At 26.4% G+C, this 18649-nt stretch overlaps 2 protein-coding genes across 4 annotated transcripts; both read left to right on the plus strand.

Moving 5' to 3' along the window:
• The first annotated feature begins 3832 nt into the window (after positions 1-3832).
• LOC141529817 (uncharacterized) lies at positions 3833-8517 on the plus strand. Of its 2 annotated transcripts, none has more exons than XM_074246532.1 (4): positions 3833-4418; positions 7233-7585; positions 7664-7763; positions 7960-8517. In XM_074246532.1, exons 1-4 carry the CDS (start codon positions 3833-3835, stop codon positions 8031-8033), a joined length of 1113 nt encoding a protein of 370 aa, XP_074102633.1. In that variant the 3' UTR covers positions 8034-8517. The 2 variants fall into 2 exon arrangements, with proteins under 2 accessions (XP_074102633.1, XP_074102634.1); XM_074246533.1 differs by having other exon boundaries at positions 7664-7759; positions 7960-8510.
• Positions 8518-9195: 678 nt separating this feature from the next.
• LOC141529816 (RYamide receptor-like) lies at positions 9196-18143 on the plus strand. 2 transcript variants are annotated; one of them, XM_074246530.1, is made up of 8 exons: positions 9196-9839; positions 12072-12214; positions 12699-12886; positions 13908-14091; positions 14206-14309; positions 15660-15783; positions 15855-16027; positions 17350-18143. In XM_074246530.1, exons 1-8 carry the CDS (start codon positions 9619-9621, stop codon positions 17809-17811), a joined length of 1599 nt encoding a protein of 532 aa, XP_074102631.1. In that variant the 5' UTR covers positions 9196-9618; the 3' UTR covers positions 17812-18143. The 2 variants fall into 2 exon arrangements, with proteins under 2 accessions (XP_074102631.1, XP_074102632.1); XM_074246531.1 differs by having other exon boundaries at positions 12714-12886.
• Positions 18144-18649: the final 506 nt, after the last annotated feature.

Here is an 18649-nt window from a genome sequence, read left to right on the forward strand (position 1 = left end):
GATATCAACGCTTAAATTAATAGAGAAATTGGATATGAATCTCTATACTAATTCAAGGAGCTAAAGCTCATTTATAAGCTTATAGTAGATATAAATAATTTTAAGAACTATATTCTTCGATATCTTCCAACTTAAATCCCACCGTAATTGTTACAAATTACTGCAAGAAATTATTAACCAAATTAATTTAGTTTTATTGCGAATAATGTTCTCTGGTTCTGGAAAAATAAATTTTACTCCATAGTTTAATTGTACTTTAATTGAGCCTTTGTATAATAATATAACAATTCTATTAAATATTTTGAATTCCTCTTCTGATAGATTAAATTTCTCAATTAAACAGACATTAAGAAAAAACAGATAAATGTATTTTATTTATTTATTTATTTTTTTTTGATTTTACATAACAATCTCTGACAATTTAACAGCATTGAATTGAAATAAAATTAAATAATTTTTTAATTTAATAAAAAATATTTACTTTTGATAAATGTCGATCAATCGAGAAAATATGTAAAACTTAAAATTAATTAAAAAATAAACAATCTTTTTTTTTTAGCTTATAAAATCTCGAATATTGTACTGTAAAAAAGTAAAATTGTACAAAATATAAATTTACGTAATTCAATTGTGAATTTTAACAAAATAATAAAAATGATATTTATTTTACAATAAAATAAAAAAAAAAAGACATGCAATTAACATGCAATTTATAAAAATTTAATAAATTCTTTCATTCAAAAGTTACCCGCGAAAATCTGCCATAATATGAATTTTTACGAAATTTTTTTTGAAAATTTGAAAATTCCTGAACTACTTGATCAATTAAGCTCATCTTTGATTTTGGCTTTGGTATTCGTCTAAAGATTAAGCATGTTGAGTTTGGAAACAATCGATTATGAATTAGAGACGCTATCATCCGGATAAGCCGGATAAACTTTTGAACCATATGCATTTTCTGAATCCGCTTGACGAGCTGAGTCGAAATATAGCAAAATTATTCGAAAGTTACGTCATGAAGATTAGAGCAATAGTTAGATTTTTATGAAATCTACTAAAAATTATTTAGTCGCATTAGCGCATTGTTAATAATTCGATCTCATTACATAAACCGTATTCCTCTTTCCAATATTCAAAATACCATTTAATGTAAATGGAGATTCGATTATCATCATTTGTATAGGTTCCTTTCACACTTAATTAACTACTATCATCAGATGGTGATGATATTTTGACAGCTATTGTCCGAAATTTTCTATTATATCTAATTGTATAACATAGATTAATATATAATATACCATTGAAAGTATCAATTTTTATTGAATAGTGAGAAAAAAGTTTAATTTTACTCATCAATATTGATAATATTCATTCCTTCACATTTAATATCAGATTGTAAAATAAAATTGAAATACTTGTATGATTACTATTGAAAAAGCTGAACATCAAAGTAAATACGGAAACTCCAGCAAGTAGTAAAGTTATATCAATGAATTTTATTTAATTCTATTTCCGCATGAATATTTGTGACTTGTGAGAATTAATTTATCAAAGGATTCGAAATTTTATTTTTATGAATATATATTTATTTAATTACAAGTAAGTAAGTATGTCTGGGCTCGAAACAATTAAATATTTATAAAAAGGATGATAATTCGGAAAAATTCACCATAAACTGTGACTTTGATCTTAATAAAATTGAATAGCAACAAATCACTCTAAAAACAAAGTTTCCTTACCTTTAACCATTTTAAGTTTAAATATAAATAGTTTTATAGATCGAGTGGCTCAATTCTTAGCCTTAGCAGCGAAAAACACACTTCTTTTGAATTACCGCGCTTTACGACGACTTATTTGGAACACATCATTTTTGGTGACTGTGATAAGAATATAGGAAGAATTACCTAATGATACAGTAAACTCAAATAGTCTTGAAGTATTTAAAAACAATGTTTATGATTATTTTTTAGAGTTAGGTTTTTAAACTGATTCTTGAGTTGATAAATCAATTTAGTGACGTGGAGCGAATTGTTAAATCTAAAACCAAAAAAATTAAAAACTCTGAAAATTGAAAATTAAAATCAAATCCATAAAATCTGAATGTAAAATAATGTTTTATACTGTTTCTCTTTTTATTTTTTTGTATTTATAGATGCTGCCTTATCCAGCTTTATTTTTTAATTAATTGAGAATTTTTGACAAAATTTTATTTTATAATCGGTTTAATTATTTTTAAACTAATGTAATACGCCTTTTTCAGTATTATCAAGTTCGTAAAATATTCTCACGCGGTTTTCACAGAATCATATAAATACAGTATTTTCTGAAAATATTCGAGGTGTACGTAATTTTTACGGTATAAAGTAAGTATCCTTGTGAAGTAATACGGTGTGTTTGTGAATTCTTCTTACCATACCAAACTATGCTCATATTGTATTGATTTTTTTTAAAACAACATTTATACGGCATGCTTACGGCAAAATCACTTTTTGTTGATTAGATAATAAGAAAAATTCGAATTACACGAAATAATAAAATTTATTAATGATCCTTGATGATTAAATCAAATCGTATTGTCATTTGCTCCCAAATATTTTTAACTTCTTTTTTATTAATCGGAATAATGAAAAAAAATGTACATTCCATCTGTAAGCCTGAAAAAATTTCAATATATAACAAGGTTAAATAAATAGAATAACACACGGAAAAAAAAGAATAGATCTTATTCCTATGTAGAATGGTAACCGCATTACTATGTTAGATAATAACAAAAATTTTTGTGGGAATCGTGTGTAAATTTGCTGAGAAACATTTTAAAAATTGTTGTAAAAAACATCAGTTATATTTTCATAGATCATTCGATGGGAAATTGAATTTTTAAAGTAATGTTCTTCATTTTAATATATTTTTTTTATGAAAACTTCACATCTATATCTATCTATAAATTTGTTCGTTATTTATAGAGCTTTATTAATGAAATTATCACGAATAGTATTGTATACTTCAGAATTACTTATTTGTGTTAGCTGATTCATCAGAGAAAACAAAAACTTGAAGCATTTGGAGTATGTGTATAGAAACTAATAACACTCAGCAGAATACAAGTGTTGACTGAAATCAAACATTGCTAGTATATTTCAATTTCCTTTTAGATGCATTTTTCTTGCTCTATCGCTATTAATAACATATTTTTTAATAATTAATCTATTTTCTGTTGGTGAGTTTTCTGAAAAAATCTGTTTTATCTTAAGTCAGATTTCCAAGAATTCTTATAATTAAATATCTATAATTTTTGCAATATTTAAGTAAGCTTAATATTAAGTAAGCTACGTTACAAAAAAATGTTTTCCTCACAGGAATTTCATTTCAAAGTTCTTGGAATTAAAAATAAAAGCAAATAAACTTTACATTGAATATTTTTCTCATCAATAAAACTTTACTGGAAATATCTCTACAACATTTGAAGTAATTAGGAACAAAAGCAAATGTTGATATATAAAATATATGATGATCGATTCAAACGTTTGATAGTATCGTACATAGTTGTATTATTCAATTGATAAAAAAAAAAAAAAAAAAAAATGTTTTCAGTAGCTCGTGAATAATAAATCATTAAAAGCTCGTGCGTAAGGACTAGTTTCACTTATGACACACATCAGTGTCTGTATAAATTTACAAACAGTCTATGTCATACTTACAGGCACGTCTATTCCTATAATGATTCGGTTGTTTGATTAGCAGTTCGCACCATTAAAGCTAAGAATAATAATTGTTGTACGACGTCGCACATCAAGTTGTCCGAGTGTATGTCTAGAGCAATATCATTAGTAGTATGGCAATTTTGAACAACATAAGACCCCTTTTAGTGGGTGCTAGAATATTTGGTTGTACTCCTCACCGACTAACAGATCGCGAATTAATAATCACTAAATTCGGTCTTGTTTATTCACTTTTTATTGCTGCGATTATTGGATGCATTTGTATTTTTGATTTTTATATAAATGTCTATCATACAATTGAATTCAAAATGCGATTACTTATTTTTGTGCGCAGTTGTCTTTATTACATCAGTATACTTACTGACGGTGTTATTACCATGATTTGGAACGGCTTTTTGAACATAATAGTATCTCGAATTTATAATTTTGATTATGCAACAAAGTACAACCAAAACAGCAATCATAAAATGATAAATGCCTGTAAATTTATAATTATTATTGTTCTGGCGTACTGGACCATCGTTGGTTATTTTACCTACTTGTGCGAAGAAAGTGATTTCATTTTCAATGCTATTGCTTATTCTGTTGTTAATGTTACAATGTCAATGCAAATTATGAAATTTATTGGATTGTTGCTGATACTCTACCAACGTTTCAATTATTTAGATCAAATGATTCTACAAAGTCATTTTAAAAAAGGTATATTTTTTTCTGATATTATTTTTATTTAAAACTTTGATGTAGCCGATACGTTTTTTTTTTTTTTTTTAACTGTTTAAACTGTTTAATGTTGACCGTTTTTTCTGTGTTTTTCTATTAAAATTTTTATTTTCTTTTCATAAATAATTGAGTTGCACAACATGAAAATGTTTCACATTTATGAAGGTCACAAAGAATTTTCATTAAAAAATAAATATTTTTCAATGCAAAAATGGTTAGTGTTATTATTTGTTTATGATAACAGTTACAATCAGGATGATAATATTTACTATCAAGGATAGTAATTAACATTATTGAATTCTATGAAAAAATTGATCGAAAATTCAATAATTTTCAAGTACATGGGAAAAAAATTATTATGATAAATATTTAATCTGCATTCGAAAATACTCTATCTCTAAATACATAAGTAAGAAATGACCTTGTATCTTGTGAACCATTGACATTTTTAGAGATATAAGCTCATCCCGGTGTTACACTCATCAAGACCTTTTGTTTAAGTACCCACATCAATTTTTCATATATTTTATATATTTATATATATGTATATATGAAAAATATATGAAAATGCATGTGGGTACTCAAATGAAAGCTCTTGATAAACATAACATTGGGATGAGCTTATATCTTTAAAAATGTCAATAGTTAAGAAAGTACAGTGCAATTTAACAAAAGTCATTGTTTAATAAAGCAAACTTTTATTTATCTATAGTTCACAAGTCACGGCTCCTATAAATTATAGAAACAATTCTTGTTACTATTCAAACCACTCCATTAATTCGTATTAATGGATTATGGGCGTCATTCCCATAATCATAGTAATTATTTCTACAATGCCTATATTTTTTTTTTTAGTATATAATTACGTTTTTGACCGTGATTTTTAAACGCTGATGTTTAAATTATACTCACTATCTTAGATAGTAGCTGTTATAATTTCTGATGGTAACTGTTGCCATCAAAAATTATAAATATAACCATTTAGGATAATAATGGATAATAGTAATTATTATTAACAGTTATTTGTAAATTATAAGTATGGTAAATGCTACCATTTAGATGATTTCTACAATCATCTAGATAGTATTCACTACGATCAGGTTGATGGTAAAATTTTTTACCACAACTAGATAGTAACTGCTATTATTTAATTTTCTCCGTGCTGGTTAAGCTTCACGGGCTTATTTAACGTATTTTAGTTTTTATTTAAATTTTGCATAAAACATTGTCAACTTTCATCGTGTTTTAACATAACAGTATCTACACGGAGAAAATTAAATAATAGCAGTTACTATCTGGGTATGGTAAAAAATTTTACCATCAACCTGATCGTAGTGAATACTATCTAGATGATTGATAAAATCAATAAAATTTTACTTTATTAAACAATGACTTTTATTAAATTACGCTGTACTTTTTTAACTATTGACATTTTTAAAGAAATAAACTCATCCCAACGTTACACGTATCAAGAGCTTTCATTTGAGTACCCATATGCATTTTGATATATTTTTCATATATACATATATATAATGTATATAAATATACAAAATATATGAAAAATTGATGTGGGTACTCAAATGAAAGGACTCGATGAGTGTAACATCGGGATGAGCTTGTATCTTTAAAAATGTAAATAGTTCATAAGATACTAGCTCATTTCATGATTATTGACATTTTTAAAGATATGAGCTCATCCTGATGTTATACTCATCAAGAGCTTTCATTTGAGTACCCACATACATTTTTGATATATTTTTCATATATACATATATATATAATATATATGAAATGTATTTTCTTTAATTTTCTTTCCGTTTACTTGAAAATTATTGAATGTTAGATCAAATTTTTTCATTAGAATTCAATAATATTAATTACTATCCTTGATAGTAAATATAACCATCCTGATAGTAACTGTTACTAAAAAACATGATGACTGCTATCACAAAAAAATAATAGCACTAACCACCTTTGCATTGAAAAATTTTTTAATCATCCCAGATGATTGGAGCCACAAATTTAGTATGATAACCCCTATCATTTAATTTTCTCCGTGTACTTAGTAAATAAACACTATTTGTATAAATAAAAGAATCTCACAGTCTCGCTGATGCGACTATGAATTTATTTTTTTTTGTACTATTGACAAATATTCATTTATTTCGAAAAAGAAAAAAGTTATTCTGACTGCATAATAACTGAAAATTGAGGATAAATTTTAATGAATGAAAAATAATGTTGTTGAGTGTTAAATTTAATTTTAATTAATAATTTAAAAAATTGTGTCTATTTATATTGACAACTTGGTGCATGGTTCTATAATTATTTTTTATCAGTCGGAATTAAATGAAAAGTTTTTATTTTAAAAATAACAACTTCAGTGAAAATGAAAGAAAATTTAATAATTTAGGATGTTTATAACTGAAATCTGAGATAAATTTTGAAAAAGTACATTTATTAAAAAAGTATAAGAGATTTTCTCCGTATAGCATTCACTTTCTTATAAAAATATATCTCTCAAGACTAGATAAGTTCCTTTTAAGATAAGATCTATTAAACTTTTAAAGTTTAAAAATATTTTTTCCCGCGTTATTTAAATGGAAAATAGAAAACTTTGATTCGTGACTTAGAATATTAATATTTAAGGCTAAAATTTTGACAAATTATTTAAAAAATAATTTGACAATTTTTTTAATGCACCCTAATATTTGTAATTTTCTTACGTCTACAATAATGATAATGAAGATTGAATAAAGTTATAATAATACTGGCCTAAATTCATTACAATAGGACTTACTGTAATCGTATACCCTGAACGAGGGAACATGAATCTTCAAGAGATCTGTTGGCTTCATTATCTCCTAGTGACAGCTTCAGAGGAAATCAACAGCGTTTATTCTACCCAATTATTTTTCTGGATAACAATAAGCTTTTTGAACGGACTCTCAAGAATTTATACCCTCACAACAATGCAAGCTGAGCAAAAGTTATACCTCGTAATTCGAGACTCGTTTTCTGTGGTTGCTTGCGCATTAAATTTATTCGCTATTTCTGCATTCAGTCACTTCACAGCCGCTCGTGCTAATAATATTAGAAAATCAACTTTTGCTCCTCAAGCTTCAATGAGAATGAAAAAAAATTTTGTAAGTTTTTCTTGTTTTTAAATATCGCCTAGAAAATATCGTATTTAATGAAACTTTTTCATTTTTATAATTAATTAGGATAACTTTGAAATAATGGCGTATTTTTACCTCAAGAAATTACATTTCACAGCCGCTGCGGGATTGATTCGAGTTGATCTACCTCTTCTGCTATCGGTCTGTATGTTTTTTAAATTATTTATTATTAAGATTTTATAAGTTTATTAAAAAATAATGCACTGGAAATTTTTATGAAAATTACAATAAATTATATTCTAATTATTTAGACAAGAAATTAATATTCTTGATTTAAAAATTTTTCTTTTAACTCAAATTAATCTTTTTATCATTTAATACTTATCGTTGTTCTCTTTCAGATTATTGGAGCCATAACGACGTATCTCGTTATTCTCCATGCAATGAATCCATAAAACTTAAACCTGTTATTTAATATTCTGATTATTGGAGTGACATAAATATGGTATCAATACAAATTTTAAGTATAAAAAAATATTTTTGAATTTATTAAAGAATTTTCCCTAAAAACTCAAACAAATTCTTAAATTTTTTTTATAGTTTTCGTCCGAAACATAAATTAAAAAATTAGATTAAATTGATGTCTTTAAGAAAATGCTACTTGAGATCATAAAAAATATAATAATATAAATCTTAAGTTTCTTTTGTAATTCTTTCATAAAATTATCATTCAAAGTATTCCCACGATTACACTTGATAAAACATTCTTCTTAGCATGCAAACAGCATTTACTTAAATTAAAAGAAATCAAAACTTTGTAACATAAACTTTACTGAGTCTAAGAAAATTTTAATATACTTTAAGAACGGAGCTAAAGATAATGATTAATTATTAATCTTTAAGAATAATTAATACCCTTATAACGATCTAATTTTTGAATTTATACCGATACTCAATAAAAAATGATAAAATAAAATAAATTTTTATTGTTCAATAATACCTACGATTAAAAACAATGAAAGCGCATGCGTTTCCCGAAAGCTCCCGCGCGATTCCTCCAGATTCGTGCATCAGACTTATTTTTTGTGATCCTCATTCTATCTATCAGTTTGCGGTAGACATTCATACATCATCTGTCGTGATTGAATTCAGGTGTAAGATAAATTTATGATTTTATCCATTACTCAAATTATTAATCTCATAAAGTAGAGAAAAAAAACTTTTAAAAAAATTTCATATCAAAATGTTAAATACAGTAAATAAAAATCCAGGGACAATTTTTCTAAAATTGTTTAAAAAATTTCAACCTGAAATTTTGTGTTTTAAATAATGAATCAATAAATAGTGATTGTGTTTAATTTTCTTAGCCACTCGATTAAATTATTTTGACGTAAGTATACATACGAGTATTTATCCACGTGCATGCAGATTATTCTTGGAATAAATCATAATTCAATAGTGTATTTTTATTTAGAGTGAATAATGATATAAATTGGATATTTCAAGATCGATAGAAATTAATTTATAAGTATAAATATAAATAAATCGACATATATTTTTATTGTTACAATTGACTTTTACTCTTTATAAATATATATATATATATATATATATATATATATATATATATATATATATATATATATATATATAGTTATTTTATAAAAATTAAATCGAGCTGAAGATTTTGTTTTATTGCTTTCGTCGTAAAATATTTTTTCTCATTTGCCACTACCGCACCGGTTATAATCATCACTTTTCTTTAGCGACGAACTACTAGAGGGTAAAAAATAAAATTAATAAGATGAAAAGTTATTTATTAGACAGTATATAAACGGCGGCTTACGCGTAAGGTGAAATTCAATTAATTACTAATAAATTTTAAAGCAAGATAAATTTATGAACGCCAAATAATAAACGACCCCTTGTTTTTTTGCCATATTAAAATGCACTTTACGTTATTATACACACACGCTTATCCGTATAAATAATATCATCCGAGTACAATAATACGAGGGGTGAAAAAAATTGACCATAAATATTTTGATCACGTAGGAATAATGGAGGTGTCTCTGAGCGGAGTAATCTCCAAGCGGGAAGGAAATATCAACAGTAGTCTAGAAATAGAGAAAATATCAGAACTTCTTGATAACTTCTATAAGAGCTTGCAGAACGATGCGGATTACTTCTTGATATCACTGTACATTCCGACAATTGTTGTTGCTGTCACTGCTAATTTAATAGTTATCACTGTTGTGATTAAATATCAACACATGCGCAGGTATTTTTCTTCTGCTATTTATAATTTAAAATTTTTTTTTAATGAAGAATATATTTTTTCTTCATACCTCGGTCGAAAGTACGTACTTTTCTCTCTAATGACAGGAAAGAAAGTTTAACACGCGCGTCCTTTGTAACGGCGGGAGGAAAGAATTTCTCATGCGTAATTACACTTGTAACTAGGGACTGTTTATTCCGTCACTATAGCAAATTCTTAACCGCTGTAATTTGATATTGCTACCTCTAACCTTAAAAATATTTATCAATGTTGTTTTGTCATCTGTTAAATAAGAAAAATTTCTGAAAATAATGTTCCTACCAGTAAACTATCATTAGAATACTCATCTAAAAATTTTAATTTGAATAATCAAGTTATGAATTATCAAAACTGTATACTCAGTGGAGATATAATTTTTAACTGCTCCAATATCAAGTTTGAAAACTGTGTATTTTATGGAAGGATTATTAATAATTGCGATCATTCAAGAGAAAATTGAAACGATTAAAAAAAATGCAATAAGAGTTTTTCGCTTATAATATGTTTTGTTTGAGAAATTTTATAATAAATAATATAATATAGTTTATTAAACTAATGAAAATAAATACATCTTTGAAAAAATGAAATTAATTTATTTTTAAAAAATATGACCAGGCTTGACTCTTCGAATGTATTTGATGCCTGCCCCCACGACCAGCAGCACTCGCTTCGCTCGTGCCGCAAATGTCGGGGCAGGCATCAAGACATACTTATCTGCACTTGAAGTTAAAAAAAGTAAAATTGATAACGTACTTTCGACCGGCTATGAAGAAAAATCGTATACACTACACAGGCCAAAAGTTGAAATCTCGGTCTTGCGCGTCATGACGCGCATGGCCGAAAATTCAACTTTCGGCCCTAGTAGTGTAATATACTATTTTTTTAAACAGCAATGTTATTTTTAATTTTCTCTGGACACTCAGAGACTTTTTCTTTCTCACGGAAAATTATTCCCACGAACATTATCATAATGCACATGTATATTTATAAATATTAGGATAGATCGGTACACACGTGTCTACGATGTGTTGACGTGAAAACATCAAGGACCTCATGAAATTATTATTACCAGGCGAGTCATAAAGTTTCACAGCGGTAGAATTTATGATGCTCTGAGAGGCGACAATATTTTTGCTGGTGGTATATATATGTACGTGACAAAACGTAAACTTCTATTAGCATTTTTTTTCTTTGCTCAGATTTTCCCACAGTTTCTTCAATGAATTTTTCCGGCTTTAAGTTAAATATGTACCTCCTTATTATTGTAATTAGTAAGAAGCAATATTATATTGTAGACACATTTCTATGTAATGACATGTAAAAAATGCTTCTTACGAGTTTTTTAAATTACCTGCAATATTGAAAACATTTTAATTATTTAATTATTAGAAATTTTGACATTACCAATTTAAAATATTTTATGTTTCCAATATATAATTAATTTTTCCAGAGAAATGATGTCAATCATTCAACGTTGTTGGAATATTTGTTTAAGCTTGTAGCCGCAAGGCTAAATTTTTATTAAAATCTACATGTAAAAGTTTGCTGGTTTTGATCGTAAACAGAAAGAAAGAATGTCTTAAGTAAAGCGTAAATTTTCTTAAATCAAGAAAATTTCTTCTAGCTCCAAAATAACTTCGGTCATCCTTACAATTTTCTTGGTTCAAAAAAAATTTTTTTTCTGTGTAGCTTTGAAAAAATTTTTAATTATAAATGTTTGTTTTCATTTTTATGAATTTTCAAAAAAATTATTTTATGTTCATAAAAGAATTTTCATTTAAAATTTTTGGTTTTTTTAGAGTTAAAAAACTTTATAATCGAATTACTATTGTTTTGCCGTCACTTCTCAGTAATTTCAATAACTACAAGAATGAAACATTTTTGAACAATAGAGATACAATTCAATGAGAATAATTTATAAAATTTCCGGGTGATTTCGGAGAATCCAGAAATTTCGAGTTCTTTATCATCCTTTCAATATCATTGTACTCGCATCACTGTACATATATTTTAATCCATGAAAAAAACAAAATATTAACTAACACGTAGTCGTACATATAACGTTTTTTTTAACTCGACTACATATGTTTTATCATGTATTATTATTATTATTATTATTATTATTATTATTATTATTTTAGTGATTAAAATAATAAAATATAGAACCGTAAATCTGTATAAAATAATTTTTTTCAGCATAACAAATTATTTCGTCGTGAATTTATCGATAGCTGACCTTTTGGTGACACTTATCTGCATGCCGATGTCAGTAAGCCAAGCTATTTCGATAATATGGAATTACGGTGAAATAATGTGTAAGCTTTTCTACTATCTCCAGGGTAAGTAGAACAAACTGAGTGAAAAAAAGAAAAAGAAAAAAAAAAGATTTTTTCTGGAATGAATTTATCTGGATGACGATCGGATGATTGCCTGATTAAAGTAGAGATAGTCCTTCATTTTTCAACGGCACACATATATATTAAACTGCTGAGTTTCGTTTTATTATGATCTTTAACTTTTATCTCAAAAGCAGTAGTATGAAATCGATAATCTAACGAGACTATTTGCCCGTCCAAATAAATTTAACAATTTAATAAGTCTGGCAAGCGGAATAATGATCGTTATGTCAATTAGTTCTTTTTGTTTTTTAAATTCTTTAAATTAAAATTCTAGAAGCCAATTATAAATATTCGTCAATAATTTTTCATTCCTTTTAAATGCCCTTTTTGGGTGTTTTTCACTTTGACATTGAAATCCTTATATACTTTTTATAATGATCATTATAGTCGATTATGAGTCGACTTAATATTTATAATAAAATAGCTTTTTCCTCAAAAGGTGTTGCTGTAGCAGCTTCTGTATTTACGATAACAGCCATGAGTGTTGATAGATACCTGGCTGTCAGAAGCCCAATGGATCTCCATAGAATGTTTAATCGTAAAACTACTATAATGACTATAATAACACTTTGGTTTATCGCGTTTACTATATTTGCTCCACTATTAAAAGCGGTAAGACATCAAGCTCAAAATTTAAATAACTGAAACAAATATTCACTTTATCTTATTTTCATACGACATTAAATTTAGCTGTCACTTTATAATTGTTTTAATTTTTTTCAACAAATAAATTATAGCAAAAAAAAATTATCAAAAAAATGGACTGGTAGAAATTTTAATAATTTAAAAATGCAATTTTTTTTTTTAATTATTTTTTTTGCTATAATTTATTTGTTAAAATAAATTAAAACAATTGTGACATGACTGCTAAATTTAATCTCATAATTTTCATCATGTATATGTCGAAATATATTGTGTCATAGATTTCATAAAAACGTATTAAAAAAATTCAAATTTCGACAAAATAATAATAATAAAAAATACTAATTTATTATATCATTATGGTGCCATTCAAACGGTTGCGTAACAAATTATCCGAAGACAATTGATCCGTAACTATTTATCCTCATGACAATTAATCCCGCTAGAGGCAAAAATGTATCAATTGATGTATAATCATTACTTTCTCGACTAACACATACACGGAAAAAAGAAAACTCGTAAAAATACAGTACAAAATATAAAATCGGTCCCGTCGTAATCAAAACTAGAAAAATTACAGTTTGAAATAACATTTTTCTAAATTCAATTTTTTAATTTAATATTCAGAGCTTTCAATGTAAATATTACATTCTACAATGTAATTCTTATAAAATCTATAATAATTACATTTGAAACTGTAATTTTTCCAGTTTTCTTCACGAAGCGCCACTTTGATCTTTTATCATAGATTTTGTGTGTTTATTGAACAGTAGACCAACACATAAGCTTTTCTTATCGTGTTTATCTAAAAACAGGCCCCAAGCGGGATCAATTATCTTCGGATGATCGGTCACGTCACTCAATAAGACAAATAATTACTATACACCATTATGGCATCTGTACAACGCAATATATCAACTTTAAAACTAAATTGTCTGACTTATATATTTGTATAATTGATGATAATTAAATATATTAATTTTGTATTTAGGTATCACTTGAAAATCTAGATTTACAATTAAATTTAACTCTTGTTGTGATGGCGGGAGAGAATGAAAGCCTAAAAATTCTTGAACCACCTAGTCTCCTAGTTTGCTCGGAGGATTTTAAACCCCTTGGGATTCACGCACACGTTTTTGGAACCTTTTGCTTCGTGCTAGTTTACGCAATTCCCGGTGGGCATAATTTTACAATATATTCATCTAATTTTATTTTTTTTTGTCATATTCATCTCTGTTCCTTTTTTTTTTTTTTTTTTTTTTTTATGTAAATTAAAATTTTTTATCCAGGATTTGTTGTGGTCCTGGCGTATTCACTAATGGGTCGGACTTTGTGTGCTAGAAAACCGCCATTCGATTACGACTGCAACGCTGGAAGTGCAAGCTCACAACAGGTTTTTATTTTTATTTATTTTCGTAATCCAATAATACAAACATTTTTTTTTTATACGTATAAGTACTATTACAAAAAACAATATTTATCTGTAATAAACGTAAACACTCTAATTGTAGGTAGGTGTTTGTGAATCGTTCTTAAAACAATCGAATATGTACATAAATATTTTTACAAAAAAAAAAATTTTTTTTCCATTAACCATTAATTCGAGTTGCAAAACGTTTATTTTGAAAAGTTATTTTCGTTTACGGCCTTAAAATTCTGGCGACTTGATCGGTAAAATAAATATTAGTCCCTACTAATATAATAAATGTGAATGTAAGTTTTGTTTGTTACACATTTACGCAAAAATTACTTAACCGATCATCATTAAACTTTGTACACATATTATTGGAGGTATTAGAAGTAACATATAGGATACTTTTTATGAATATACAAAAATTTACTTTTTACAAAAGATAAAAAATTTGCTTGTCAAAAAATTAGAATCCCATTGATTCAGTTCTTTTGGAATGTAATGGTCTTTGATATTTATCTAAGAGCTTCAATGCGAGCGAAGCCGCAGGTAAAAGCTAGTATTTTAATAAATCCCACAGACAAGCATGATCACTTTTCTTTTGTTTGCTGAAAAAAAAAAAAAAAAAAAAAAAAGTTCAAATTTAATAAATGTTACTTATGTAATTTTCGAAGCTATAAAGAGTTTGAAATTTTGAATACCTATGACTTTTGAATGGTTGAGCTTACAAAAATTTTATACCAGACTATTTTTGTAGAGAATTTAATTTTCTGTAAGAAAAAACTTTTAAAAAATGTTTACTATTATTTGTTGAAGAAAAAAAACAATTTTTTTTAGTGAAAAATAAACAATTGTTTTTATTGAAAAAAAAAAACAATTTTTTTTATTAAAAAAAAATTATTTTCCGTGTTGTTTAAATAGAAAAGTTGAGTTCCATTCTCTTTTTTTTTTTTGTATTATTTCTACAATTGAAATAAAAATTTTTTCCAATCTAAGAAATTTTTTTATATCCAAAAGAAACTTTTAAATCCATTAACAAAAAAAAAGTACCCTAATATTGATGATGAATTACAATGTCACTAGTTATTTAAAATTCCTCAAAGATTAACAAATATTGAATTTACAGTATTAGCTTAAACGCATTATTTAATCATAATAATAAGCAGTATCCGGGATGAACCAATCCTTCGGGTAATGAGGATTAATAATTTATAATTAACGTGACTATATATATATATTTAGCAATCAAATAATGTTTACCTCAATCACAATTTAATACAAATATGCTACTATTGATAATTATTAATTAATAAAGGTATTTAAAACTTGAAGGGTTTTAGATTGATGCGTGAGCGTAAGCGGGTAGCTTGGATTTTACTGACTCTCGCTATCCTCTTTGCACTTTGCTGGTTACCGTACAACGTCCTGCGGTTGCTTGTTGACCTCGACGTCGTATGTAAGACCCTTTTGTACTGGTCAAAGTGTAAACAGATGTTTATTTCATCACTTGGGAAATTTTATTTGTAGATCAAGACAGAGTGATTCCGGTTTTACTTCCTTATTGCCTGTATCTTGGACATGCCAATAGCGCACTCAACCCCGTGGTCTATTGTTTCATGACACGTAATTTCCGTCAGAGCGTGAAGCAGATTCTTTGTCGGCGGTTCGGAAAATCTGATAAATCTAAACCCAATCGAAAGGTAATCGTTTTTTTATTTACTATTATATTTAATCAATTTATTATTTTTTTTTTTTTTTTTTTTTTCAGGTAGATTTCTATAGAAATTTATCTGTTCTTTAGAAATTTTGTTGTAATCTATCTTATTCTGTTAAATTATTTCGAAGAAGAGAATTGAACCAAAAATTTACTTTACCCAGTGAAAAATTTGGTCTTAAATATTTTGTACTAATTTTCTTAAATCAACACAGAAAAAATATAAAAATATAAAATATAAAAAAAGTGTTAAAGTTTTAATACAAAAATTTCTAAAACTAAATTTTTTGATGTAAAATTTCCGAAGGGCGTTTCAATAAATGAGTAAATAAAATTTTTTACTGTTTATGCATGTAATATATAATACACTATTTTAGCAGAACAACCGATCTTAATAAAATTTTTTGTACTTATTCTATAAATAAATACTTTTTAATACACTTTGAAGATAAATAAAATCGCCAGTCAGTTTGAGAGTAGCCGTTTAATGATTTTTGGGTTTCAAAAAAAATTTGAATTTGATCAATTTTATCAAAATAATTTTTAAAACTTGTCCTAAAGTTCACACGATTATCTTTTATTTAAACTACACAGAAAAAAATTACTTGAATCAAGTGAATAATTTTGAAGGATTTTGTCTTCTTGATTTGAGTAAAAAAATTCTTAAACTAAGAAATTTTTCTTGTTTGAAGTAAATTTTACTTCATTCAAGAATTTTCCGTCTTGATCCAAGAAAATGAAACTCTTCAAAATTATTTTCTTGGTTAAAGAATTTTTCTCTCGATTCAAATTTATTTTTTTTTTATGTATATTATTTACAACATTTTTTGTACTTAGTAACTTAGAATTTTTTTTTTTTTATTTCATAAAATTAATTTTTGAACTTCCATACATTAATTACAAATCCTATTTAATTTTTTTGTTATGATATTCGTCTAAGAAATTTATACCTATATATTCCGGGTGTGGCTAAATGGCGCTTTATTTATTATTTTTTATTAATGTATTCCACTGACAACTGGATGACTCATGACAAATTTGTAATATATTTATAGATTATGACAGGTATATAAATTATTAATAATAAGTAGTATATCCATATAATAATAATCTATATTTTATGATTTAATGACTAATGTATTTTTTAATTTGAATAAGAATTCTAATATAGAAATTCTTTGATGATACCCCATAATATATAGCTATCATCATTATTATTATTTAATTGAAAAGCTAAAATGCTATTCAGAGTTATTTCTTTTTACATGAGTATATTAATTTATAGACTTGAATTGCATTTGATTACAGAGTGCTAAAGGCGCAGGTATAATTTTGGGGTCAACCATAAAACAGCGGGGAATGCGAATTCAAAGAGCACCCCGGGAAGCTGGAATTGTTGCAGAAACTGAACCTGCAACTGTCAAAAACGTTCCAGAGCGTAATGCAACCTCGAGCAGTGGCTATGACAGCTCTAACAGCCGCCACAGTCCGCATCGACGCTGCTATATGATGAAAAATTTTTCGACGGTAAAAATTGTAGGACGAGCTTCTGCAACAAATTGTGCTCCCGGGAAGTGGCTTACTAAACAAGAGCAATATCTAACAACAAGTTTGAATGACGTCGACTTCAGTAATACAAATAAAATTAACCGGGAAGTTCAAGGCCCTCAGCGTAGTAGGAGCTTGCAAACTTTATCAACTATTGCCATTCATCGGCAAAATACACTCGAAAGTGCTGTTCAAACTACTCAATTTATCAACGATATTTGAAAGTACCAAGTATCGAAACAATAATTTAATATTACCTCAAATTTTGAACTCATATTTACTAAACATCGACCAAAATACCAATATTATCTCGGGCTTTAAGTCAATATACCTTGTTTAACGCAATTAATATATAGTAAACACTAATTTTCTTTAAATTACATAGCAGATTGAGCATGAAAATTAATTAGCATATATTAAAATTTCAGTTTATTAAATTTTAATTTTTTTAATTAAAAATTTGTAAAAAAAAAAAAATATCAAATATTTAATTTAATCTACACATTTATATGTGATTTATTATTTAATAATATTTTCTTTATAATATGAGGAAAAAATTCTATTTTCATCACAAACAAAAAAAAATTAATTATTTTTAAAAAATAATGTTCAATTACGGCTTTTTTTACTACATTCGAATAATTTCGACTTAAATTAATGTAATTAATTAGTTTTCAGTATTATTTACACATTATTAGTATTGAATTGCATTTTCAGATCCAGACTTGAAATTTAATTGAATTATTATATCGGCTTGCACAGATTCCGAATTTAATCGAATTAGCATTTACCAATTATCCATGTAATTATTCTAGCTAATATTCATTGCAACTATTGCTAATATTCAATTACTATAAAATTCCCCTTTTGTTACAAAAATAAATAATAATTAACACGAAGAAAAAAATTTGAAATAAGCATTGAAAGTTTCAGTTAAAGTAATTACAGGTCTTATAAGTGAAGTTGAAATCTGCCTAGCTTCAATTACGATAAATTTTTCTGTTAATTAAAATTATTTCAGTGACATCAGTTTTTTATAGGAAATTAATTATATATGTTT

Source organism: Cotesia typhae, unplaced genomic scaffold (genome assembly GCF_013202065.1).
Source record: "Cotesia typhae breed Kobodo isofemale line unplaced genomic scaffold, CoteBio_Ctyphae contig_48, whole genome shotgun sequence".
NCBI lineage: Eukaryota > Metazoa > Arthropoda > Insecta > Hymenoptera > Braconidae > Cotesia > Cotesia typhae.

What these genes read in the sequence shown, in the direction of transcription:
- LOC141529817 (XM_074246532.1), top strand. Translation starts at nt 3,833, where the DNA reads ATGGCAATTTTGAACAACATAAGACCCCTTTTAGTGGGTGCTAGAATA. An exon ending in ACAAAGTCATTTTAAAAAAG is followed by an intron (nt 4,419 to 7,232) that starts GTATATTTTTTT and finishes TCATTACAATAG; the next exon opens with GACTTACTGTAATCGTATAC. An exon ending in TGAGAATGAAAAAAAATTTT is followed by an intron (nt 7,586 to 7,663) that starts GTAAGTTTTTCT and finishes ATAATTAATTAG; the next exon opens with GATAACTTTGAAATAATGGC.
- LOC141529816 (XM_074246530.1), top strand. Translation starts at nt 9,619, where the DNA reads ATGGAGGTGTCTCTGAGCGGAGTAATCTCCAAGCGGGAAGGAAATATC. An exon ending in TGTTGACCTCGACGTCGTAT is followed by an intron (nt 15,784 to 15,854) that starts GTAAGACCCTTT and finishes TTTTATTTGTAG; the next exon opens with ATCAAGACAGAGTGATTCCG. An exon ending in AATCTAAACCCAATCGAAAG is followed by an intron (nt 16,028 to 17,349) that starts GTAATCGTTTTT and finishes ATTTGATTACAG; the next exon opens with AGTGCTAAAGGCGCAGGTAT.